The 25,771-nt window shown below is 47.0% G+C and overlaps 1 protein-coding gene across 9 annotated transcripts in view; it reads right to left on the bottom strand.

Moving 5' to 3' along the window:
• NUGGC (nuclear GTPase, germinal center associated) overlaps nt 1–25,771 on the bottom strand; it is a 1,501,499-nt gene that overhangs the window by 272,922 nt on the left and 1,202,806 nt on the right. For all 9 annotated transcript variants that reach the window (XM_069221057.1, XM_069221058.1, XM_069221055.1 and 6 more), the window contains one exon: nt 11,570–11,772. In XM_069221057.1, coding sequence (XP_069077158.1) covers nt 11,570–11,772 — 203 coding nt within the window. The remainder of the gene's footprint in view (nt 1–11,569; nt 11,773–25,771) is intronic.

Here is a 25,771-nt window from a genome sequence, read left to right as displayed (position 1 = left end):
CCCTGGTGGGCATATACGCTTCCAATTCCAACAAAGGGGAATTCCTGGGTCGGATTACACCTGGCATGTTCCAGGATCCATTGGCAACTGACCTTTGGGGAGGGGATTTTAATTGTGTTCCTGACATAATCGTGGACAGGTCTCTCCCACCACTACAGGGGGCAATGTGCAAGAAGACCTCCCAAGTATTCAAAAATTGATGTGTGGAAAGGGGACTCCATGACATGTGGTGAGTGGGCCACCTGCTGAGCAGTGAGTACTCATTCTACTCCCCCATCCATGACCGCCATACCAGAATATTTATTCCTAGGGCCCACAGAGTTACTACAGAAGACAACAGGATCCGAATATTTAGCTTGTACCTTATCTGATCATTGCCCGTTGAGAATAAATCTACAATGGGCTAGATCGCTTACACGGGTCCCGACCTGGCGATTGCAGGTAGAGACATTGATGGATCCTCCCTTCCACAAAGAATTAACCACATGTATTTCCACATATTTTACACAAACCCATAAATCTACATTTCTCCAGGCTACCGAATGGGATGCACACAAGGTGGTGGTGCGGGGGCAATGCCTTGCAACACCTACGGGGGTCTGCCGGGAACCACATAGAGACTTAGCCACATTAGAGGTTAAACTCCGAGCAGGTAAGATAACAGTAGCTAACCAGACGGCCACCCTGGACCTCCTCCGGGGCTTATGCGAACAGCATAAGGAGGCCGATGCGAGACTGTGCAAACATGACTATCGACACCATCTGATGCGACAATATGCCAAAGGTGATAGATTGGGCCGACTATTGGTGTGGCTAATAAAGGAGACCCCTCAGCATATTCCCATTGGGGTAATTTGGCTAGACCAGGGTTCTGCAAAGTCGGTCCTGGAGAGCCGGGTCCATGGCAGATTTTTAGCATATCCACACTTAGAAAAATGTAGATTTCTGAAATATCTTTTTTTCTAAATGTGGATATGCCAAAAATCTGGCATGCACCCGGCGCTCCAGGACCGACTTTGCAGAACCCTGGGCTAGACAGAGGGGACGTGCTCACTACACTGGACGACATTAACTCAGCATTCAAGAATTACTATTTATCATTATATGCAGCAACTGAGCTACTGTCATCAGCACAGGTATCTGCTTTTTCTGATCCTACCTCTCTACCCCAAACACGCACGTCCCATAAAGAGGAACTAGAAACACCAATCAGGATGGAGGAAATCCAAGCTGCCATAACCCAAGTGGCCCGTAATAAGGCCCCTGGAACCGACAGCTTGTCGGTCGAGTATTATTCGGCATAGCTATCTCATCTGTTACCACCTATGCTCGAGATGTTCACTGAGGTGTATTCGGACGGTAAACTACCACAGACACTATGTGAGGCCCTCATTGTAGTCTTACCAAAACCCAGCCAAGACCTCCTCAACATGAGATCCTTCAGACCTCTTTTCCAACTAAATTTGGATTGTAAAATCCTGGGGAAACTCCTGGCCAACAGACTCCTCCCGCTAATGCCTGATTCGATACACGAGGCTCAATCGGGCTTTATTCCTGGACCCAATACATTTTTAAATATTAGAAGATTGCCTCAAGTTCTTCACAATAGTGCCCATAATGACAGCGGGAGGATGGCTGTTTCGCTTGATATTGAAAAAGCGTTCGATACGCTCAGCTGAGACAACTTATTTACAACCCTCGGCCGCATGGGATTCGTGACTGGATTCTTGAGGTAGGTAAGTGTCCTGTACTCTGACCCGACAGCTCGTGTCAAAAAAGGCAACATTATACCAGACAGCTTCCCTTATCCATGGGGGTACATGACAGGGCTGCCCGCTTTCACCATTATTGTTCGCATTGGCGATGGAACCGTCAGCGGCTCATCTGAGACAGAAAGCGGAACACTGGGGGACTCGGGAGTCCTGAAGTTTTCACATCATATCACTTTATGCAGATGACACCTTAATCTACCATGTAACGGCTGTCCCAGAAGTAATGTCCTTATTTGGACACCTTTGGATCAATATCGGGTCTGAAGGTCAACTGGTCAAAATACTGCATTTTCCCCATGTTTCCTGCTCCCCTGAGTGCCCAACTGACTCTCCCAAACTATCATTTAAGGTGGTGTCATACCACCTTTAAATATCTTGGAGTGCAGATATATCACTACCTGCAAGACTAGAGAGACGGCAATCTGGATCAGGCGGTGGGAAGTATTCGTGGCTCACTCCCTGTAGGAGGCTGGCCTGGCTTATAGTGAGTACCTTGTGGTACTTACACCTTGTGCCAGGTCCAGTTATCCCTTAATAGTAGATTAGTGGTGTTCTAGCAGCGTAGGCTCATAGAGGTAGCTATAGCAGAGCAGCTTAGGCTGAACTAGGAGACATGCAAAGCTCCTACTATACCACTTATATCACTTAGCACTATATCATAAGAAAACACAATCCTCAGAGTTACTAAAAATAAAGGTACTTTATTTTAGCGACAATATGCCAAAAGTATCTCAGAGGATATACTACCTTACGAGGTAAGTAATATACACAAAATACACACACACACAAACCAAATCAGGTAAGTAAACAGTTAGAAAAGTAGTGCAAACACTGTAGAACACAATAGAATGCAATAGGGAGAAATAGGCCTAGGGGAACACAACTCATATACTCCAAAAGTGGAATGCAAACCACAAATGGATCCCAGGCCTAGTGTAGTGTGTAGAGGGTTGCTGGAAGTGTAAGAAAACACTAAGGGTGTCCAAGATACCCTACCCCAAGACCCTGAAAAGTAGGAGTAAAGTTACCCTACTACCCCAAAAGGACAGTAAAGTCGAGATGGGACATTTTGCAAGGACAACAGCTGACTGCAAAGCACTGAACACGGATTCCTGGACCTGAGGACCTGTAAAGGAAGGGGACCAAGTCCAAGAGTCACGCAAGTGTCCAGGAGCCCACTAAACCCCGGATGAAGGTGCAAAAAGGCTGCCACCGGGTGGAAGAAGCCAAAGATTCTGCAACAACAGAAGGTGCCAGGAACTTCTCCTTTGGTCAGAAGATGTTCCCCAGCGTGTTGGAGAATGCAGAGTTGTTTCCACGCAGAAAGACCTCAAACAAGCCTTGCTAGCTGCAAGAGTTGCGGTTGAGGATTTTGGGTGCTGCCAGGGCCCAGGAAGGACCAGGACTTCGCCCCTTGGAGGAGGAGACAGAGGGGGCGCTCAGCAACACAGAGAGCCCACACAGAAGCAGGCAGAACCCGCAGAAGCACCTGAACAGGTGCTCAGAAGATCTGAGGATGGTGGTCGACTCAGCACAACAAAAAGGAGTCCCCCGAAGTCGGAGTCCAACTCAGCGAGTTGGGCAATGCAGGACGGAGTGCTGGGGACCTGGGCTAGGCTGTGCACAAACGAAGTCTTGCAAGAGTGCACATGAGCCTGAGCAGCTGCAGTTCACGCAGTACACAGGATTACTGTCTGGTGTGGGGAAGCAAGGACTTACCTCCACCAAATTAGGACAGAAGTGCCACTTGACTGTCGAAGACACTTGGACCCAGCTCCTGTGTTCCAGGGACCATGCTCGTCAGGATGAGAGAGGACCCAGAGGACTGGTAATGCACAAGTTTGGTGCCTGCGTCGGCAGGGGGAAGTTTCTGTCGACCCACGGGACGTTTCTTCTTGGCTTCCAGTGCAGGGTGAAGGCAGACAGTCCTCAGAGCATGCACCAACAGGAAACAGTCGAGAAAGACGGCAGGATGAGGCGCTACAATGTTGCTGGTAGTCTTCTTGCTACTTTGTTGCGGTTTTGCAAGCATCCTGGAGCAGTCAGCGGTTGATCCTTGGCAGAAGTCAAAGAGGGAAATGCAGAGGAACTCTGGTGAGCTCTTGCATTCGTTATCTGGTGAGATACCCACAGGAGAGACCCTAAATAGCCCTCAGAGGAGGATTGGCTACAGAGAAAGGTAAGCAACTATCAGGAGGGGTCTCTGACGTCACCTGCTGGCACTGGCCACTCAGAGCTGTCCATTGTGCCCTCACACCTCTGCATCCAAGATGGCAGAGGTCTGGGACACACTGGAGGAGCTCTGGGCACCTCCCCTGGGAGGTGCTGGTCAGGGGAGTGGTCACTTCCCTTTCCTTTGTCCAGTTTTGCGCCAGAGCAGGGCCGGGGGGATCCCTGAACCAGTGTAGACTGGCTTATGCAAGGAGGGCACCATCTGTGCCCTTCAAAGCATTTCCAGAGGCCAGGAGAGGCTATCCCTCTCAGGCTCTTCACACCTATTTCCAAAGGGAGAGGGTGTAACACCCTCTTTCAGAGGAAATCCTTTGTTCTGCCTTCCTGGGACTGGGCTGCCCAGGCCCCAGGGGTGGCAGAAACATGTCTGAGGGTTGGCAGCAGCTGTAGCTGCAAAGAACACCCCAGGAAGTTAGTTTGGCAGTACCCGGGCTCTATGCTGGAGACCCGGGGATGCATGGAGCTGTCCCCCCAATACCATTCTGGTATTGGGGGGACAGCTCCATGATCCTAGACATGTTACATGGCCATGTTCGGAGTTACCATGGTGACGCTACATATAGGTATTGACCTATAAGCAGTGCATGCGCGAAATGGTGTCCACGCACTCACAAAGTCTGGGGAAATTGCCCTGAACAATGTGGGGTCATCTTGACTAGTGCCCGGGTGCCCTCACACTAAGTAACTTTGCACCTAACCTTCACTAAGTGAAGGTTAGACATATAGGTTACTTATAAGTTACTTAAGTGCAGTGTAAAATGGCTGTGAAATAACGTGGACGTTATTTCACTCAGGTGTTGTAATTTAGTAGCGATTAGATTAAGCATTAGCAGAAGACATCTTGTATTTAGCAACTATTGTGAACATTTCGCGGAATCCATTTTGTATTCATGGCAGCCATTTTCTCTGCCACATGCTGCCATTGCGCTGTCCTAACCTCCTGTTAACTACTCTTGAAAATCTGTCTAGTGACAAGTTATATTTAGCATCTCTCACTTTGCACATGCCCAGTAAGGTCTGCAGCTCTTAGTAATTAGTAACCGACAGTAATGTGTCTACTAGTCCTTGAAAACTGTTAGCCCCTCCTACCTGTCAACTGTGCATTTCCATATGACCTTATATGTATATAAGTCTTGCTTCTATAATTGTACCACCTTCTTTTAGCCCCTGCGTGGGTATAAAAGGACTATGCTCTCTTAGTTCAGTGTGCTACTTCAAACATTACCGAAGGGTGCTGTTTGAACTGTAGTACCACCTCATGAGGTTTAATAAACTTTGTCTTTTATTTCAGTGTCTGTGTCAACTTCTTCCTATATGGTCTGAGGACTTTGAGCAGAGAAGGGTGAACCCCTTGCACTAGTAGGCCTTGCTGAGGCTTACTTCGACACAGGCTGCAGTGGCAGTCCAGTGTAAGAATTGTCTGAGCTCCCTATGGGTGGCCAAAGAAAGGCTGCAGCCCATAGGGATCTACTGGAACACCCGAATACCCTGGGTACCTAGGTATCATATACTAGGGAATTATAAGGGTGTTCCAGTGTGCCAATCTGAATTGGTAAAAGTAGTCACTAGCCTGCAGTGACAATTTTAAAAGCAGAGAGAGCAATAACACTGAGGTTCTGGTTAGCAGAGCCTCATTGATACAGTTAGGCACCACACAGGGAACATATACAGGCCACAAAATTATGAGCACTGGGGTCCTGGCTAGCAGGATCCCAATGACACATATCAAATACACTGCCAACATAGGGTTTCCACTATGAGCACTGGGGCCCTGGCTAGCAGGATCCCAGTCAGACAGTAAAAACACCCTGACATATACTCACAAACAGGCCAAAAGTGGGGGTAACATGGCTAGAAAGAGGCTACCTGCCTACACTCCCTTCTGGTGCTCGCTCCCGCTCTCACCGATGGGAAGAGTGGCAATAGCCAATATGCTTGTTCTCTCTAGACTATTATACTATTTTGCTGCATTACCAATTGTTCTCCCGAAGTCCCTTTTTCAAACGTTAAACAGTTAACTAACTGAACTAATGTGGGGGTAAAGTAGACACCGGGTGGCCTTGTCCACGACACAGCATCCCATTGACAAGTGAGGCCTTGGTATGCCTAATCTCGAACATTACTATGCCACAGCACAGCTGCAGTTGCTGTTACGGTGGCTGAGTGAGTCCCAGAATCCAGATAAAACATATGTAATTGATTTTCTGTGTGTAACCCCCAGTGTACACTTGGGGGAGGGATAGGACATGCTCTCCCACACGCGGATCTCTATTATTAAATACAGCCAGAACCTGCTGGCAAAGATATATACACAATACCTCTATAAACATACCATATTCCCTATTAATACCTATAGCGCGTCTAACTGCAGCTCGGGATCTGTTGAGACATGGCCCATAGACGACTGATAACCTAATAAAGGTAGGAGACTTTTTTGCAGTAGGTACACTACAGACTTTTGATGAACTTAGAGAATCTAATGATCTCCACGAAGGAATATTTTTATCATATTATGCGATCAGGAGACTTATACACAACACATGGAGGAATGGTGACTCGGAACCATTAGCATCGCAAGCACTCACAATGATATTATCCGACCCAGGGACCAGTAAAGCAATCTCTATATTGTACACTGCCTTCAACATCACAAACTGCACGGGGTGGACAACGCCTGAGCCCAACGGGGTGAGATACTTCCCCAACCTCTTCCCCAGGGTTCATGGGAGGCTGCTATGTCTGGGGTTAAAAGAGTATCACGCAATCTCAGGCTTCTATTCACCCAATTCAATTACTTGCACCAAGCTTACCTGTCCCCTTCTCGCATTAAACAAATGTTCCTGATGTCTGATCCTAAATGCCCAAGATGCGGCCTGAGCGAGGCTAACTTCTACCACATGGTATGGGAATGCCCCCCGCTACAGTCGTCCTGGCGTTAGGTGGCAGAGGCAGACATAACAGATCACGCTTTGACAACCACACCTAAATCCTGTTTACTGGGGCTACGACACAGAAAGCGCGGAGATAAATACCTCCACAGATTTATAGACATGGCGTTTACTACCTTTAAACGCCTCATTGCCATGTGCCGGAAAGCACCTTCACCCCCGGACATAACCAGATGGTGACATTCCTTGCTACAGCTAGCACGAGCAGAGGCAGAAGTACTAAAAGCACTGTTACGTAAGGGACTAGCACTAGGGGGTAAGCGCCATATGGAACACATTCCTTGTCAAACTAGAAGCCAAAAATGATACTTGACCCCCATAAACAAAATATACTACTTTTCCCACATCTATGAGTGATAGCCTCTCCGATGGCCTTAAAAGTATACCATGCATGTAACCCTTTAGAGACCCGTAAAAAAATGTATTCTCAGTATGGTTGTATCAAAATGAGAAACACGTTCCACACAAGGGAACCTCCTGCGAATTAGACCAACTTGCCATACATGCCCCTGTGGCCTTGGCTTCCACATTTTCGCAATCAAATTGAATTATACCTGTTCCCTCCTGCATGCGGGCTAAGTTGGAAAATACTTCAGCACTGTGACAGCTTAATTATATATGCTAACAATGGATCCACATTTTATAAACTGTGTAAGATGCTTTTTATGTCTACAGACGCGTCAATTTCCAATGGTTACCTCATAGGGTATGTTGGAATCAGAGGGCATCTTAGCCCTGATCTCGTTTTAAGGATGCACATATGCCCTCTGCAATCTAACCAATGTGCATAAAGGTGCATTGGGAGGACTGCACTGTAAAATTGATAGATACTTTCAGGATGAGCCTTAAAGTGTGGTGACTTGGGAGAAGCTCTAGTTTGAAGAAGGCTTAAAAACCAGTAGTAGTTATTTTTCAAAGGCAATATTTAAAGCAGGCCCTTAGTTGCAGAATGAGATGACTAACAGAATGCACTGGATCACCCCTTAACAGAGCCGAGGGTGCAGCTATGCCCCTCTAGAAATTAACTCCAAAGACCTCACAAGAAGACCTTTCAGACAACCCATGACATTGTTACACTGTCAAAGAAGTTCATCATGATACTGTCTGCATTGTAAAGTCTATTTATGGGCTGACTGAAAAAATAGATAATCATTCTTAGCACACTCAGTTGTCCACAGGATATAAACATTCTAACCTCTTTAGGGTCTGATCTCTGAAGACTTTCTTCTTCCTTTCAGCAGTGAACTGAAGGAAAGGAAGTTGGAAGACAGAGGGGGTGATTCCGCCCGCCTCGTGGGAACCGCCATATGGCCGCTCCGCGGTCGAAAGACCGCGGAGGCCATTCAGGCTTTCCCGCTGGGCTGGCGGGCGACCGCCAGGAGGCCGCCCGCCAGCCCAGCGGGAAACCCCTCCCCACGAGGAAGCCGGCTCCGAATGGAGCCGGCGGAGTGGGTATGTGCGACGGGTGCAGTTTGCACCCGTCGCGTATTTCAGTGTCTGCATTGCAGACACTGAAATACACAGTGGGGCCCTCTTACGGGGGCCCCGCGGCACCCCCTACCGCCATCCTGTTCCTGGCGGGCGAACCGCCAGGAACAGGATGGCGGTAAGGGGTGTCAGAATCCCCCATGGCGGCGCAGCAAGCTGCGGCGCCATGGGGGATTCCAAGGGCAGCGGAAAACCGGCGGAAGACCGCCGGTTTTCCTTGTCTGACCGCGGCCAAACTGCCGCGGTCAGAATGCCCGGAGGGGCACCGCCAGCCTGTTGGCGGTGCTCCCGCATCCCCGGCCCCGGCGGAAATCGCTTTTGGTGGGCAGCTACTCCCAAAAGACTACCTTATCCTTCTGACAAATAGTATAAAGAGATTGTACAGACAAAGCCAATATACCTTCTCGCTGAAGTATGGCTACTAAAAAGCCACCTTCCACGAAAGGAACTTTACCTCACAAGAAGGACCAGTAAAAAGTTGAAACTATATTAAAATCCTCTGCCAGCATAAAAAAAGGTTTTATAGGGAAATTATTCCATAATCATTCAAGAAATCTACTGATAATCAGCAATGTAAACAAAGTGCTCAGCTTTGACAAATATAAATAAGCCAACATAGCGAGCAAGCAACCTTTGAAAGTGCCAATAACAAAACTCCTCTTGGCTAGGCAAATTTCAGACTGAAATATAAACTATATGATCTTCCAACAGAATGTCTAGCACACCAGGCACCAAAACTATGGGTGCTGGTTGATTTTAACAGACAAGCTATCTACAGCAAAGAAGTCAAACTGGCCTTGATAAACCAATCTAGGGTAAGATTTAAATAAGTCAAGACCTTTGCGAAAACCAGTTCAGGGGAAAGGCCTAAAGGCAGCCCCTTTAAGCTGGAATTCAAGATCTCCCGCTGTGAACTTTAAGTTCCTTCTGTGCAGCTGCACATTAGGGAGAAGAAGTAACTTATCTCAAAGTCAACATTTTGAACTGCTCCTGCATTATACATTTATTTATAAGGCAAAGACCCAATGTTGGTCATGAACATCCTCCTTTTTCGGGGTCAGGCAGTAAAGACCTTTCCCTCTGTAATAATATACTATGCAGATGTTTGCAAGAAGAAAAGGGTGAAAGGGAACTGATGGCAGCCTCTTCAGAAATGGCACGTGTATACAAATTGCAGTACCCGCAAGACCCCAGGTTTGAATTAATGTCCTACCACCTCTGACAGAAGACAGCTGATCGACCCTCTACAGTTTTTAGATCAAATCAAATCAAATCATTAACATTTATAAAGCGCGCTACTCACCCGTGCGGGTCTCAAGGCGCTAGGGGGAGGGGGGTTACTGCTGCTCGAAGAGTCAGGTCTTGAGGAGTCTCCGGAATACGTAGTGGTCCTGGGTGGTCCTGAGGCTGGTGGGAAGGGTGTTCCAAGTCTTGGCCGCCAGGTAGGAGAAGGACCTCCCACCCGCCGTGGAGCGGCGGATGCGAGGGACGGCGGCGAGAGTGAAGCCGGTGGAATGGAGGAGACGGGTGGGGGCGTAGAAGCTGAGGCGTCGGTTGAGGTATTCTGGTCCCTTGTCGTGGAGGGCTTTGTGTGCGTGGGTGAGAAGTCGGAAGGTGATCCTTTTGCTGACTGGGAGCCAATGCAGGTGTCTCAGGTGGGCGGAGATGTGGCTGTTGCGGGGTATGTCGAGGATGAGGCGGCGGAGGCGTTTTGAATACGTTGCAGACGTTTTTGGAGTTTTGCGGTGGTCCCAGCATACAGGGTGTTGCCGTAATCCAGGCGGCTAGTGACGAGGGCGTGGGTCACGGTTCTTCTGGTGTCGGCGGGGATCCAGCGGAAGATCTTGCGGAGCATGCGGAGGGTGAGGAAGCAGGCGGAGGACACAGCGTTGACTTGTTTGGTCATGGTGAGAAGAGGGTCCAAGATGAAGCCGAGGTTGCGGGCGTGGTCAGAGGGGGTCTGTGCGGTGCCAAGGGCCGTGGGCCACCAGGAGTCGTCCCATGCGGTCGGGGTGTTGCCGAGGATGAGGACTTCAGTTTTGTCTGAGTTCAGTTTCAGACGGCTGAGCCTCATCCAATCTGCGACGTCCTTCATACCATCTTGTAGGTTGGTCTTTGCGCAGGCGGGGTCCTTGGTGAGGGAGAGTATAAGTTGGGTGTCGTCGGCGTAGGAGGTGATGATGATGTTGTGCTTGCGTATGATGTCGGCGAGGGGGCTCATGTAGACATTGAAGAGTGTCGGGCTGAGCGAGGAGCCTTGAGGGACGCCGCAGATGATCTCGGTGGGGTCTGAGCGAAAAGGTGGGAGGTAGACTCTTTGAGAGCGGTTGGAGAGGAAGGAGGCGATCCAGTCCAGGGCCTGGCCTTGGATCCCGGTGGAGCAGGGGCGGGTTATTAGGGTGCGGTGACAGACGGTGTTGAAGGCAGCCGAGAGGTCAAGGAGGATGACGGCGACTGTTTCACCGTTGTCCATCAGGGTTCTGATGTCGTCTGTGACTGAGACATGTGACAAAAACATGCAAGAAGTCAGAGGGTTTTATTAAAATAGCAGTGAAGGACAGGGAAAATGTATCTTGTCTGCCTTTGCCCAATCCATCTCCTTCATGGGCCTGAAAAACTGCTGAGTGGCCTGAAGTTTCTGCAAAAAGTGCTGCATCACAAAAATGTGACATTAATTTCTGAGCCTGCATCTAAGTTCCTACTATTCACTACATTCACAAGATACTTATCTACAATGCACAATAGCCTCCTACACAACATTACACCACATCAAACTTCTACAATAATGTGCACATAATTTGGTTAACAGTAGAAAGCACAAGGGGATAATGAATGTACTGCACAATCCACGTATGCATCAATGAATACAGATTATCAGAATGGTATTATACAAATGGGAGGTTTGGCCTGCCTTATGCACAATTGGCTTTCATGGTTATTTCTCCTAAGAAGCGGTATGTTGTTAAATCTGAACTTGTGGCCCCTGCTGTAAAGTACTATTTGATGACCATTAAAACAAGTGAATCTGAAAACAAAAAAATATGATGAACTTTACAAGAATTTACTATTCTTGCTTTCAAACTTAAGCAATCATACAATCAATACAATGATAGAGCAGAGCTCTCACACCTCGATGGTAATGAGGTAAGGGAGGACTTCTTTCTCAATTCGTACAATCTTGCATTTTCCTTTGAAACTGGATGGTTTCTCATTCTGCAACACTTCTTTCTCAGTGGACGGATCTGCACCAGGGGCATCAAATTCAGGAAGAAAAAAGTCTACACAGGACCGCTCGCATATTTTGGTGACATTATCCCAAATTTTTTTCAAATCTAAGGAAAGAAATACAATTGAAATGTCAACTTTGGTGCATGGAAGTCATAAAAAGACAAAATACATCTTGGATAAAATATAGAAACAATGACACTAAGAACGCAGGAGCTGGAGTTGGTAATTTACTTAAGAATGTGAAAGTTTATTTTGTTGTTCGAAGAACAGAGGCATGCAGAATTGATTAAAAAATAAAATGCAAAATGTACTATTTATTGGTATCAATTTTCAACCAGTATTTTTGAGACCAAAACATGTTTTTGTCAAACATCTCACAAAAGGTTTTCAATCAATCCATCTACATTAATTCAAAACTAAGTTCCTCAGACAATTACATCTTAACAGACCCTTACTATCCATTAAGTGCACCAGTTGGACTGAAAATCATAAGGCAAGAAGGAGCAAAGGTACACAACAGAACAAACTGTATTCCACCATCCCATCAAGTCCATATGTTTATGACTTGTTCATACCCAGGTTGCAGAGTCCCCACATCTGTAATGTACCAGGTCTAAGGTACCTGCCCCTGTTGGGGCAGATTCTGTGCATCTGGGGAAATCATCCTACCCCACAGTCTGAGTTCCCTTCTGTCACCCAAAGAACACCATGGCCAAAGCATTCCAGATTCTATGATTACCCCAGGGAGATTGGTGGCAGTCTTCTTGCAGTTAAAAGCTTTGGTAAATTTTGCCCCTCCCAATCATGGCAAAGTTACATTCCATTCCTGGTTTGTCATTGCCTTAAGTCTCTCAGGCTTCAGACCCAGTAACATTGTTGTAGATGTGGTAGGAAGTGGAAATCAAAGAATCTTCTTGAAGATGTGAGTAACCCCTTCCAAGACGGGCTTGAGTTTGGGTATGTGTAACGTGCCCCCACGGATCCTCAGTGGTGCCAGCATTTTGGAGATCACCCATGGGTACATTCAATGAAGGTAGGGTTTTTTTTTTTATTTCTCTGTTTGCAGTGGATGTGGAGGAAGGATGCATATTCCTCCCCGGACGTCCCCATTGCTTGTGTGAGATTAGGCTGTTTATGAAACTCACATTCTTTGTTATGTTTCCAGTGTTTTAGATTGTTGGCTTCCGGCAATACATGGTACAATACTTTGGAGATAGTTTCTTAAGTTGCAGTTAGTTTGGGGAACATGGGATTAAAGGGTTTTTTCTCATTGTGGTGGCATGCCAACATTTTGAGGTAGGTAATCAAATGTATAATAGGTATAATATGTGCATATCTTAGCTGTATTTTTCCTTTAAGTAGAATTCAGGAATTTTGCTGTGATATATGTCTGATATCACTTACACCCTACCAGTCGCCATCTGTGAACCGAAGTTTCTCTCAGGGCAGGTGTAAAAACTTCAGTGTGATGAAAAGGGGGTGCAGGTGAAGGGGAAGGGTCATCAATGTTTTCCGCAATCTCAGAAGAACCTCACTAAGATGGGTGGCTGAAAGTCTTGTATAAAGTTTGTGTCTATGCTGAGCAAAGCAATAGAGAGAAAGGATGTGCAGTCCTTCACATCTTTCCCTGGTTTTGGAATGGCCCCGATTATTGCTTCTCTATTAGGAATGGTATGGATTAAGTTTCTGCACAGTAATTAAAGTGGCCTGATAATTTTGGGGACAATTTGAACTTGCAGGTTTTATAAAACAAGAAAGTGAAGCCGTCAAGTCCTGGAGCTTTATTAATTTTCAAGGTTTTATTGCAGCTTTTACTTCTATTTGTATAAGAGTTTAAAGTGATCCTTTCTGAATTTGGGTGAAGTTGGGGAGGTCAATGTTTTCCAATGGTAGGTGGTTCAATTTAGTATATAATGAAGCATAAAAGCGTATAAATGTGTTACTTTTTTATCATCCTCAATATATTTCTTTGACTTATTAGTTCTTACCTCATAATACTCGGCTTTATTCGTGCAGTAGATTTATAGCTGACTTGTAACTGCAATGAGTTATTGGCTAGGTTGCACAGAAGGGTGGATACGCTTTTTCCTCTCTGTTTCACTTCCTCTTCCAATTTATGTATTTCTAGTTTGCGGAGGAGTTTGATGTGTGTCGATATTGCAATATATTTTGCTTACATTACTTCTTTGAAAGCCTTCCAGAGATTTCCTGGTCTTCACCCAGACTAGAACAGTCCTCTACCTAGGGGCTATTCATCTTCTTGCATGCAATAGGGTGTCTAATATTAATGGGTTTAGATTACATGAGAAACTGCAGAGTTTGGTTTCAATCTTTATGTCTATGGTCACTGGGGCATGCTCAGAGACAGTAAGCCAATCTTCACCGTATGCTCTTTGGCCATGATGATGCTGACCACAATAACGTAGTCCTGGGGTAAGTGTGAGCAGGGTATGTGGGAGTAGTATGCGGACTCTGTGTTTAGTTTGTGCTTTTTTCTCCATACCTCTCTTAACCCAATCTCTTTAAATTCTTTCTTTAGGTTCTTGAAAAAGGCACCAGCCTATCACATTCTTCTGGATTCACGGTCACTTTCTGGCCCATACTAAGGTGAAATCTCCTCTGAGGATAATGGGCCTGATTTAGAATTTGGACGATGGGTTACTCCGTCACAACGGTGATGGATAGCCCATCAGCCAAAATGTAAATCCTACTGTGTCCAATGGGATTTAGATTTCGGCAGATGGGATATCTGTCGCTGGTGTGGAGTAACCAGTCTGCTGAGTTCTATGTCACCTTTTGCAAATCCTTTGAGAGAATCTCAGAACTTATGTAGGTCTGTGTCTTGAACTGCATTAAGATCTTTGACTGTAGCAAGTGCCACTAAATGGCCATGAACAAAGCCTATACGGATTAAGTGTGATCTTCTATATCATCTTTCACTACATTGGGTGTCAGGGCCTAAGACATAAGTATATTGTAGAGTAATGGACTGCTTTTGTGGATGCATCACAAATGGTGTACTCCCTTAGAAGATTGATCTCAATCTTTCTCATCCCTCCCAGCACCCTCTGCTCTCCACTTTGTTATGAACTGTTAATTGTGGAAAACCATTATAGCTTCATAACGGAATTTAATGTCCCGGTTTGGACATCGGCTTAGAGTTAAGTGGAGTCCGAGGGAAGGAACCTCCCTCAACCCAAACTAGAGAAGCTGGGAGTTTGTCCGGTTCTGCAGCTGGTGTGTTTGAGTCACTCCCTGCCCTTAGACATATTGACACTGAGTCAGCAAACTTCCCATGCAGTCTTGCCAGAGTGGATAATCACAGGAACAGGGCACTAAGTAACCTTCGTGCCTCTATAAGGCCCACCCTGAGTATCAGTCTAACCTCACAGACTGTGACCCTATAAGTGAAACTCCAAGGGGCTCTCCACTCCGCAGGCCAGGTCCTACGCTACATCTTGCGGACAGGTTTGAAAATCAGTCAAAGTCGCCTGGGGTCTCTATGGGGCTCTTTTGTTGTCACAGACACTGCCAGGGTTTGGAGTTCTCTATCTGGCTCGGTGGGGACACCGCCAACATCTGGGTCATTTGAAATTTCCATGTTAGTTGGGCTGCTTCTTTTCTGTCCGTTAAGTGCTGTTGCGTGCTCTCTATTTCAAATACTATAACAAAGGGATGCAGCCATGTATATTATTCCTTTTGTTCCACAAGTGTCCTTTTATGGGCCGGAAATTTGTGCCGCACTGCATGGCGGTTTGACAGAAATTTGGGAAAATTCTGCCAGAGTAATCTTGGAATCACACCTCATCTCTCCTCTGACTCTGAGGGTATTGAAACTTTACTAGGATACCTCTTGGTTTTGCATTCTTATTGGGCTCATGAGATGTGCCCATCTAGCGTGACTACTTGTGCGTCTCTACCAGAAGGGATGAGAATATGCCCACCATAAAGGCCTTCAAGCCGGTCCTTCTGCGCCTTCCATCTTTGAGAGTGTGTTTTGCAATTACAAGTATCATTAAAGTGCAAAGAGCTGCATGTTCTGGTCTCCGTTTGACATAACTTTTTTCAGTTAATTGCAAAGGCTACCCAAACAAATCATATTTTATGAGGGACATCACTGCATTTGGGATAACCTTTCCCCCCACCGGGGCAGACATTGGAATCCCCGCAGGTTTGCATCTGAATATGCTCTAAGGCAGCCTGTAGTCTACTGCCAACCACATCAGGTAAGGGTCACCCCCTTCGTGCATTGGGCTCACAATGACACTGGGTCACCATGTGTTATTGAGAATGGGCTCTTCCCATAATTCCCTCATTGCTTTTCCCTCCTCCAAGCATGCTTGATCACCATGTTAGGCCCAACAGGGCCTCGTGCTCTGCCGCAGAGGCTGCCATCCCTTCACTTACAGGCCACACTGCTGCATTCATCTCTGCAGGGGTGTGCGCGTGTGTGTGTGTGTGTGGGGTGGGGGGGTGAGCTTGTCTCACAATGGGCCGTCATCTCAATTGCTTCTGAGACTCCTTCAGGCTGTAGGAACCATTTTGAAAAGGCCACAACACATTGCTTGCCTTGCGGTCCAGCCTCACAAGCAGCTCATCCAGGCCCTCCCCAGCATTTGGCAACTCAGAGCCCGTTGCGACGTGGTATCCATGTTTTCCTCCTGAAAGTGGCAGGCACCTGTACCTGGAAGAAGCTAGAAACTATTTAACTGGGAGGCCAGAAGTGGTATCTGAGCACATTTGCTCACACTGGCATCTTAGACATGCCCTTAAGTAAAAAAAAGATATCACTTAACCAGTAAAAATGTGTTTATAGCCTGTAGTGGTGCACATTCACATGTTCTACATGCAGCGTGACTCCTTCCCTAGTTGGCAATATGCAGGGGAACAGACATCATCGTAAGATCGTTTTTCACACAGCGGGTTGGCGTAGAATTAAGTGTTTGGTAAAGAAGAACAAGTTGCTTACCTTCGGTAATGCCTTATCTGGAACAGGCTATCTAGCCGCAAATTCCTTACCTTAGAATTATCCCCAGGTGTCAGACTGGATCCAGAATTTGTTTTGTGAACAGTACCCATGTGCACTGGTAGGTGGTCTGTGGATGAATGTCAGAGGAGGAAGTCTTGCGGGACCAAACGGGCAAAGTGCCCATTCCTAAAGACCTGACTATCCAGGCAAGTAGTGCTTTGGAAAAATGGGCTGATTGAGCTTCTAGCCCCTCAGGGGGTTGCATCCTGGCCACCACATAGCAGACCTTGATACAGAGCACGATCCATGTGCATATGATCCACTTCATTCCAACATACCCCACGAAGAGCTTGTCGTCCACCCGGAACTCTAGTGAGCGGTCAAGATAGAACAACAATGCTCTTTTTAGGACCAGATGGTGGAGTTGCTCCTCTTCCTTGGAGTGATGTGGAGGAGCGTAAAAAATAGGCAGGGTGATGGACTGGCCTACAGTAAGTGGAGTGACAAATTTAGGAAAAAGGAGGCTCTTGTGCAAAGCACTAGTTTGTCAGGATAGATAGTGAGGCAAGGAGTATTGGAAGACAAGGCCCGAGGCTCACTGACCCTTTGCCACAAGGAAGGCTGTCTAAATGGTTAAATAGCCTGAGAGGCTAATTATGTAGTGGCTCAAAGGAAGCACACATTAGAGACATTAAGACAAGGTGCAGATCCCAGTGAGGCATGATAAAGGGTGTAGGAGGGAACATGTGTTGAAGACCTTTCAAGAATCTATTTACAAGAGAGGATTTGACAAGGGATGGCGGATAAGGAAACAGCAAACTAAAGCCTAGATAGCAGAGAGATAGCCCTTAAGAGTGCCCAGAGCAGAGCCCTGTTGGGTGAGAGAAATAAGAACTTGAGAAAGGAGGGGCAGAAGGGGGTTCAATTTGCTTTACTGAAAGCCAAAAAAATTTGTCAATGGCAGGCGTATACCATGTTAGTGGAGTCATGCCTGGACACAAAGATAACGTCACAGACTTCAGGAAGCATGTCAACTGCCATCGCTCAATCTCCACACAACAAGGCTTACCAAAATTGACAGTTTTGGGTGCAGAGCTCTCCCTTGCTGCTGCGACCGAAGATCCTCCTGAAGTGACAGTCCGACTGTGATGGCCATGCTCTACAGCTCGAGGTATAGGGATACCAAACACTCTGTGTCCAGTCTGGGGTCAGGAGAATGACTTGGGCCCGGTCATTTCTGATCTCAACTCTGGGCAAGCGCGACAAGGGTGGAAAATTGTACACAAGACCTGAACGCCACTGGAGACAAAAAGTGTTTCCAAGCAAGAGTTGCTTTGGAAATTCCAGCACGCAAAACTGCTGACATTGTGTGTTCTCGGCGGTTGCAAACAGATCCAATCAAGCTCTCCCCACTGCTGAAAGAGACCTTTCACCACCTCCATATGGAAACACCATTTGTGATCCGTTTGGCATCTTTGGATGAGTTCATCCACTCTGGTATTCAGACAGCCTGCCAGGTATTGAACCGCCAAAGGAAATTCCATGACTTTCTAGCTATGTCCAGAGAAGCAGAGCATCTTGACAAAGGGTCCACGACCCCACCCCGCCCTGTTCGCTGCAGTACCATATGGCGGTGGTGTTGTCCATGAACAACTACACTAGCCTTCCTTTGAAAGAGGGTAGACATGCTTTCAACGCCAATCCGATCGCAAGAAGCTCTAATAGGTTGATGTGGAATCCAGATTCAACCAGATAACAGAGACAACTCCTAAATGGCCACACCATTCCCGAAGCAACACATCTGTCACCACAGTGAGATCTGGTTGGGGAAGGGAGAGGGGTCTGCTGCAGACCCAAATGTGGTCTGTTAGCCACCACTGCAGATGTTTTGCAGTTTCCTCCGAGATCTGGACCATGTCTGAGAGATTTCTCAGATGCTGCGTCCACTGGAACTTCTAACTGCAGAGCCTGCATATGCAAGCGGGCGTGCATCACCAGCAGGATTCAGGCGCCCATGAGTCCCAGCAGCCTCAAAGTCAGACTCACTGAAATCCAAGATAGAGGCTGAACCATAAGCATCAGAGCCTGAATATCCTGGACTCGCAGTCTGGGGGGGATAAGCATGAAACTGCACCATCTCCAGATCAGCTCTGATGAAAGGGAGCATCTGAGAGGGAGTCAGGTATGACTTTGGCACATTCCTGGTGAACCCCAACAAGTGCAAGAGGTCTGCCATATTCTGGAGGTGGGAGACGACATCCTGTGGCAAGGTTGCCTTCAACAACAAGTCTTTGAGATAGGGGAAAGGCTGGCACCCCAGATCTACATAGATGAGCTGCAACCAACGCCATCACCTTGGTGAACACCCGAATGGTGCTGGTGACACGAAAAGGGAAATATGGTGAACGAGTGCTCATGGCCTACCATCAACCACAGGTAAACACTTGTGGCCAAGCAGAAGGGAAATGTTAACATATGGGTCCTGCAAGTCCAACGCTGTCATTCAGTCTCTTGGGTAAAGGGCAGAAAGGACTTGAGCTGGTGTGAGCTTTCTGAACTTCTTCTTGAGGAAGAAATTGACAAGCCGTAGGTCTAGGATAGGACGACACCAAGAAGTAGTGGGAATAGCAACCATGACCCACTTCTGGCGTACGAACCCTCTCTATGACTCCCTTGGCCAAGAGAGCCACAACTTCCTGGGAGAGAAGGGATAGGTGATGCTCCGTCAGCCGGTCATAAGTGGGTGGCATGCAGAGAGAGGTAGTCACAAACAGGAGGGAGTAAGTAGCCCCTTCGGACGAATATCAAAACGCACCTGTCCGATGTTATGGACCATCAGTGGGGCAGGAGATGGCGAGTCCTGTTGCCAACTGGTTGCCCATGATGGTAAGAGGGCAGATTAGGAGGGTTTGGAGGCTACCAGGGACAAGTGGACTAGCTCCACTACTGGCTGCCTGTCACATGGGATCTGTGGGAACCACGTTCTTGGCCAAACAGAGGCTGGGGAGCATGCGTGTGGCAGCGGCTAGGAGAATAAAGGTGCGGCTGGAAGTTCCTTCCGTGGCCACCAATGGAGCGAAAGGTTGTTGTGGGTGATGAGGGGCCATGGAAAGGCCCAAGCCCTGGTAGTAGACCTACTGTCCAACGCCGAATCGGTCTCTTATCCAAAGAGACGGGATCCATTAAAGGGCATGTCCATCAGAGATGATTCGACATCCCCAGAAAAGCCAATTATCCTCAACCAGGCAAGGCATTTGCGGTCGAAGAGGAAGTTATTTAGTAAAGTACTCAATGTGTAATCAGAACCACAAGCTTTCTGGGAAGAGGGTGGGCTCATGTGAATCTATAGCACTGCAGGCTAAGAAGGGATGCTTACAGGGTAAGTAATATTTTTCATTCGTAGCATATGTTACTGAAGATACACGTTCTGCAAAGACTGTAAAACAGTACCCACCTACAAGCAGTGGCTAGCGTGTGGATGATTCAGATGTCTGAAATAGTGTTCAAGCAATATTGTGGGGACATTTTTGCCAGACAACCTGGGCAGGGGTGTGAGAAGTTCTATGCAGTAGTCGGGGGAGGCACTGCTTACACTTACTTGTCTGATGTGATTTTCTGGCAGTGAGTAAGGAAATCATTTAGTCTCCCCTAACAGGTGTTATGTGACTGGGGGGTGGGAAGTGGAGTCAATGTTTGAAGGTAAAAGACCCTTTGCTGGAACCTCCTTTGCCCCAGACTCCTGTTTTTACTCCTGTAGGTACCCTTGTGCAGTCTGCTGATGATAGGACTTCTGTTGCTTCTGGTATGAGGGGATGGGGTCCAATGAAGCAGCTTTGGCGCATGCCCTGTATTTTTGACTGCAAAAAGAGCCCCTAGGTGATGGAGGGTGAATGGCACCCATTAACTGTTTAGCTCTTGATCTTCTCTATTATCTGGTCAACCAGTGACGGAATAGATGTTCTGCATTGAAGGGCAGGTTGAGCAGATGTTGCTGGACCTCTGGCTTAAAGGCTCAAATGTTGAGCCGTTTGTGGTGTTGCTGTTAGAACCTTTTTTAGTACCCGGGCTAGGCACCCTGTCCTAGCTTAGTTTCACTGCTTGTTCCTTTTTACATTCATACACATTTTATTCATGTTTTAGGCAGACTGCGTCTAGCAATCGCTTTTACACATTTAATCAGCTGCTTCTTCTAGGAAGGCAATGTTCACACTGCACACATTTGAACAGCTGTTGTACCACATGTAATGTGTACCTTTGTCCAAGGCTGCTAAATACAGCACATGATATGCTAAATTGTGTGCCAGCCCAGAAGCCAGCTTCATCAAATATGAACTGTTCTCTCAACAATGCATGGGTCATTATATAAACTACACATAGGCTGAAGGAGGGTAGAGGGCATTATGGTCATGACTGTCCTGGGACATGTACTTTACTGACCCTGGCACTGACTTGCCAGCTTCCTGAGAGGATTTCCATAAATACAACAGGCAGACCTCTGGTATTCGATACAGGTATGTGGCTAGGGCTAATCCATTGGGTCAGGCCAGGCAGAGGGTTACAACCACTATGCTCTCAGATCTAGAATAGGGTTTTGGTAAGAACCTCTAGAACATATAGAATCAAACAACATGGTGGGGTAGCTAATCTTCACTTTTACTGTAAAGTTTGACACTTTGCTTAGCTTCATCTGCATTATTATCGCAGCATGTGCTTTTTACACTAGAATGCAACTGCTTCCATAAACACACTGAAATCCAGTTCGCATTCTGTGTCTTGCCTTGGCATGTGTGAGTAACCAAATGACAGGCGTATGGTATGTTTCTACGACTTCACTGAGGAATCAGAGAGACAGGTTGCCACAAATCATCTTTCACCCCGACAGGTTTGGAAGTTTGAGTGAGGCACTGCGATCTAGCCAGGAGTTAGGCCGACAGCTATCAAGCGACGTGGGTTGTACTCAATCTCCCACACTCTGTGGTGCTGTCGTCCTAAACACAGTGTCGTATTACCAAAATAGGAACCGCATAACACGGTGCCACCAATGTATCAAGTTTAGGGACTTATTTAAAGGATTGTTAGAGTAGCTCTCTCACGTATACCAAAGGTACCCTAGTCACACCCTATTATGAAGACGTCCATGGTGTAGTGAAAATCCTCCTCAGTTATATAGGTTTCACCCAAATTAGTGTGTAGGTTGTACAAGTTTGAACTTAAAAGTATTCCCAATTTGCTGTTTTTATCTCTGAATTCTGTTTTCAAGAAAGTGTAGATATGCCGTCACACAATATTTACTTGCTAGTTGGCTTCCTAATGGGAGTGGAGATGTTATGTTCAAGGCAGAGGCACATGATGTGTAAGGAGCGGAACCATTTTATTTGGGAGTCAATTTTCCTGCAGTTGATGCAAATATAAACACACTATAGCTAACATACCAGCACAATAAAGAGGATATCAATATTTATAAATACCATAAACATATCAAGAGCATCATGGTGCCCTACAACACATTAATGAGAATGTCAGATTGGGACCCCTAATTAATGACGGGCCTCATGGCCAGTTCTAGCTGCCTACACATAATTTCCAAAAATACAAAAGTAACAGGCAGCAGATCAGTATCCACTATATAATAATCTAGTACGTTGTACAGACGTCTAATACAATTTGCAATGCAAACTCTAAATACTGCCCTAGCGAGGGCTGCTCCAGCTGTCCAACAATTGGCTACACCTGGAATAAACCCAGTAACTAATAATGTGATTATGGGTAAGATTACCCCCAGAAGTGAGGAAAATATCTTTCTGGATTGCACAAAAACAAACGAGCTGGAAGCAGTGTCTCCCCATAAGGGACTCCATGATAAACAAAGAATTATCACAATATGCTTGACATTTAGAATGGTTCCCTCATCCGCCGACTGCGCCACTTGGGTGGCAGTATTTACTGCAGTATAAACCAAAATGTATAGTACACCATCTCTTTTGAATCTTCTGGAGGTGTTGAAACAAATTCAAAATTAACACAAGGCAGCCACTGCCCTGGATTTGGGGATGAAATGAATGTACAATTTTGCATCAATATCCTCAATAATTTTAGGAATTATTAAAAGGGAAGCAGGAGTGTTGTTAGTATGCCAACAGCTCCACAAATTCCTCAAGTAGATCAGAACCGCAAGTTACCAAACATTTCTCTGAGACTTATAGGACAGGATAATTTGGGGGCCACACCAAATAAGACAGCTTAAGGGTATTTCCGAATAGGATAATACCAAGAAAGATCAGGAGTCTTCTAAAACACAGGTGGGACAAACAAAAATCTAATAAAGATAAAGATAAACAATGAGAAGAGTCTCTGCATTCAGAGATCTCAGAAAAGCTCAATAATTTAAGAAATCGTGAAAATTTGAAACAACCTGACAGGTGCCAGTATAGTGATGCACGCCCTCTTCATTCCTTTCAGGATCAATTGACTAGGTGGACTGAGAGAAGTCGGCGGTCAGAATGTAGGAAAGAGCAGTACGTGAAATGAAAGCAGGACTCTCAACCCTCATTTGACGTCATGATAAAAATGGAAGAGAAACTTCCACAAAAAATACAACAATTTAAAAAGAAGGTGGCTGCGGGGATTTGGGCTACGTATGCCACACATATTGCGGACATTACTGAACAGGATGTGGGCAGTGACTATGCTCGTCAGCGCGACAGAGGTCACAATAGTTCACCAGACTCTTCAAAGTGTTTCTGGATGTGAGAGCAACTAACAACTACACTGAAGTCGACACTCCAGATAGGAGCGTCACCCCCTCAGATTGTGTTTAAAAACTGAATATTCAAATTGAAGGGGGACACAATGAGCACAATTAAAGTAATTTTCTAGGAAAGATTTACATTTATGACATTCTTCTGGCAGAAAAAGATCGGCCACTGGAGTTTCTTAGAACCCTCCCACAAGGGGAAGATGTAATTTTGCCATCTTTTTAAGTCCTAGCTCCAGATCCAGTAAAAGAAGCCTAGGCTGTAGATTGGGCTCTAGCACAGGCATCAGCGCTGTACCGCATCCACGTGGGCTGAGATAGGGACTCTCCTTATCACATAACACCTATATGGTCCAACCCACAAGTACATGATGTTTCTTAAAAACATCATGTTAAAGTCCCTATGAGGGAAATCTAGAGTGCCAGGGAGTAACTGAACCCTGTGAATCACCAATGAACACCCTTTGTTCCCAGTAGCTAAGCCAGGCCATTCATACAGAATAGCCTTTGATTACTATGGGAAATTACCCTCGTTTTACCATGGCGTTCACTGGGATCCTGCTAAACAGGACCCCAGTGATTATGCTCTCTCTCCTCTAAATGCTGTCACTGGATACTAGTAACCCAGTATTTTACCCAAACTTGGCATACTGGTACCCCCTTATATGTCTCTAGTAGATGGTACTTAGGTACCCAGGGCATTGGGGTCCCAGGAGATCCCAATGGGCTGCAGCATATCTTTTGCCACCCGTAGGGAGCCCAAGCAAAGGCTTCTGCAGGACTGCCATTGCAGCCTGCGTGAAAAGGTGCATGCACCCTTTCACTCCCATTGACACTGCACCAGGTCACTTATAAATCACCCCTATAGCAGGCCCACCAGCCCTAAGGGCAGGATGCAGAGTACCTGTGTGTGAGGGCACATCTCCACTAGCATAGGCCCCCCCACGACTTCCTGGACTTCGTGAGTGCGGGGACGCCATTTTACACGTGTACTGGACATAGGTCACTACTACCAATGTCCAGCTACATAATGGTAACTCGAAACATAGGCATGTTTGGTACCAAACATGTAGGAATCATACCCCTATGCTTTTGCAAGCCTTGGTTGTATGACTCCATGCACTCTGGGGGCTTCTTAGAGGACCCCCAGTACTGCCATACCAGCCTTCTGAGGTTTTCCAGGCAGCCCAAGCTACTGCAACCTCTCAGACAGGTTTCTGCCCTCCTGTTGCTCAAGCAGCTCAAGCCCAGGAAGGCAGAACAAAGCATTTCCTTTGGGAGAGGGGTGTTACACCCTCTCCCTTTGGAAATAGGTGTTACACGCTTGGGAGGGGTAGCCTCCTCAAGCCACTGGAAATGCTCTGAAGGGCACATTTGGTGCCCTCCTTGCATAAACCAGTCTACACCAGTTCAGGGACCCCCAGTCCCTGCCCTGGCACGAAACTGGACAAAGGGAAGGGGAGTGACTACTCCCCTGCCCATCACCACCCCAGGGGTGGTGCTCAGAGCTCCTCCAGAGGGTCCCTGGGTTTTGCCATCTTGGATTCAAGGTTGGCAGGGAACTCTGGGAGCATCTGAGTGGCCAGTGCCAGCAGGTGACGTCAGAGCCATCCCCTGATAGGTGCTTACCTGGTTAGGTGACCAATCCCACTTTCAGGGCTATTTAGGGTCTCTCTCTTGGGTGGTTCTTCAGATTTGGATTGCAAGACTCCAGCAGGAATCCTCTGCATCCTTTACTTCACCTGCTTACCTAAGAAACTGTATCTGGACCCAACAGGAACTCTACAAACTGCAACAAAGAACCAAAGACGACTTCTGCAACATTGTATCTTCAGCTCCTGCCAGCAACTGCAACTGTTTCCAGGTAGTGCAACCTCGAGGACAGCCTGTCTTCAGCCTGCACCAGAAGAACAAAGAAACCTCCCTTGGGGTGAAGGAGCCACTCCCCTGCTTCAGTAGGCACCACTCTGCAGCGACGACCAATGGCCTGGGACGTCCCCCCCCGACGAACAGCATGGATCCAGCATCACGGGTGGTGGACGGAAGTGGTCCTGACGTCCTACTGTCCAACTTTGGTGGAGGTAAGAGCTTGTCTCCCCATGCAAGACAGTAACCCCATGCACCACGTGTTCTGCAGTTGTTAAGGCGTGTTGGCATCCTTCCACGAAGATCTTCGTGCACCGTTCAGCTCCGGCTCCTAGTCCTGAGTGGTTCCCCAGCGGCGTGGGATCCCTTGCTGTAGTGCTGCGTGGGCCTCCTTTTGCACTTCCTTTGTCCCCGTGCAGTGGGACTCTTGTGCACGCTGCCTGGTTTTCTGTGGGCTCTGTGAGTTGCTGAGAGCCCACCTCTGACTCCACCTCCTGGGTAGAGTCCACCAGGT

The sequence above is a fragment of the Pleurodeles waltl genome, chromosome 2_2 (genome assembly GCF_031143425.1).
Source record: "Pleurodeles waltl isolate 20211129_DDA chromosome 2_2, aPleWal1.hap1.20221129, whole genome shotgun sequence".
Lineage (NCBI taxonomy): Eukaryota > Metazoa > Chordata > Amphibia > Caudata > Salamandridae > Pleurodeles > Pleurodeles waltl.
The sequence above is the reverse complement of the archived record's forward strand: the minus strand, read 5'-3'. Positions and strand labels throughout refer to the sequence as shown.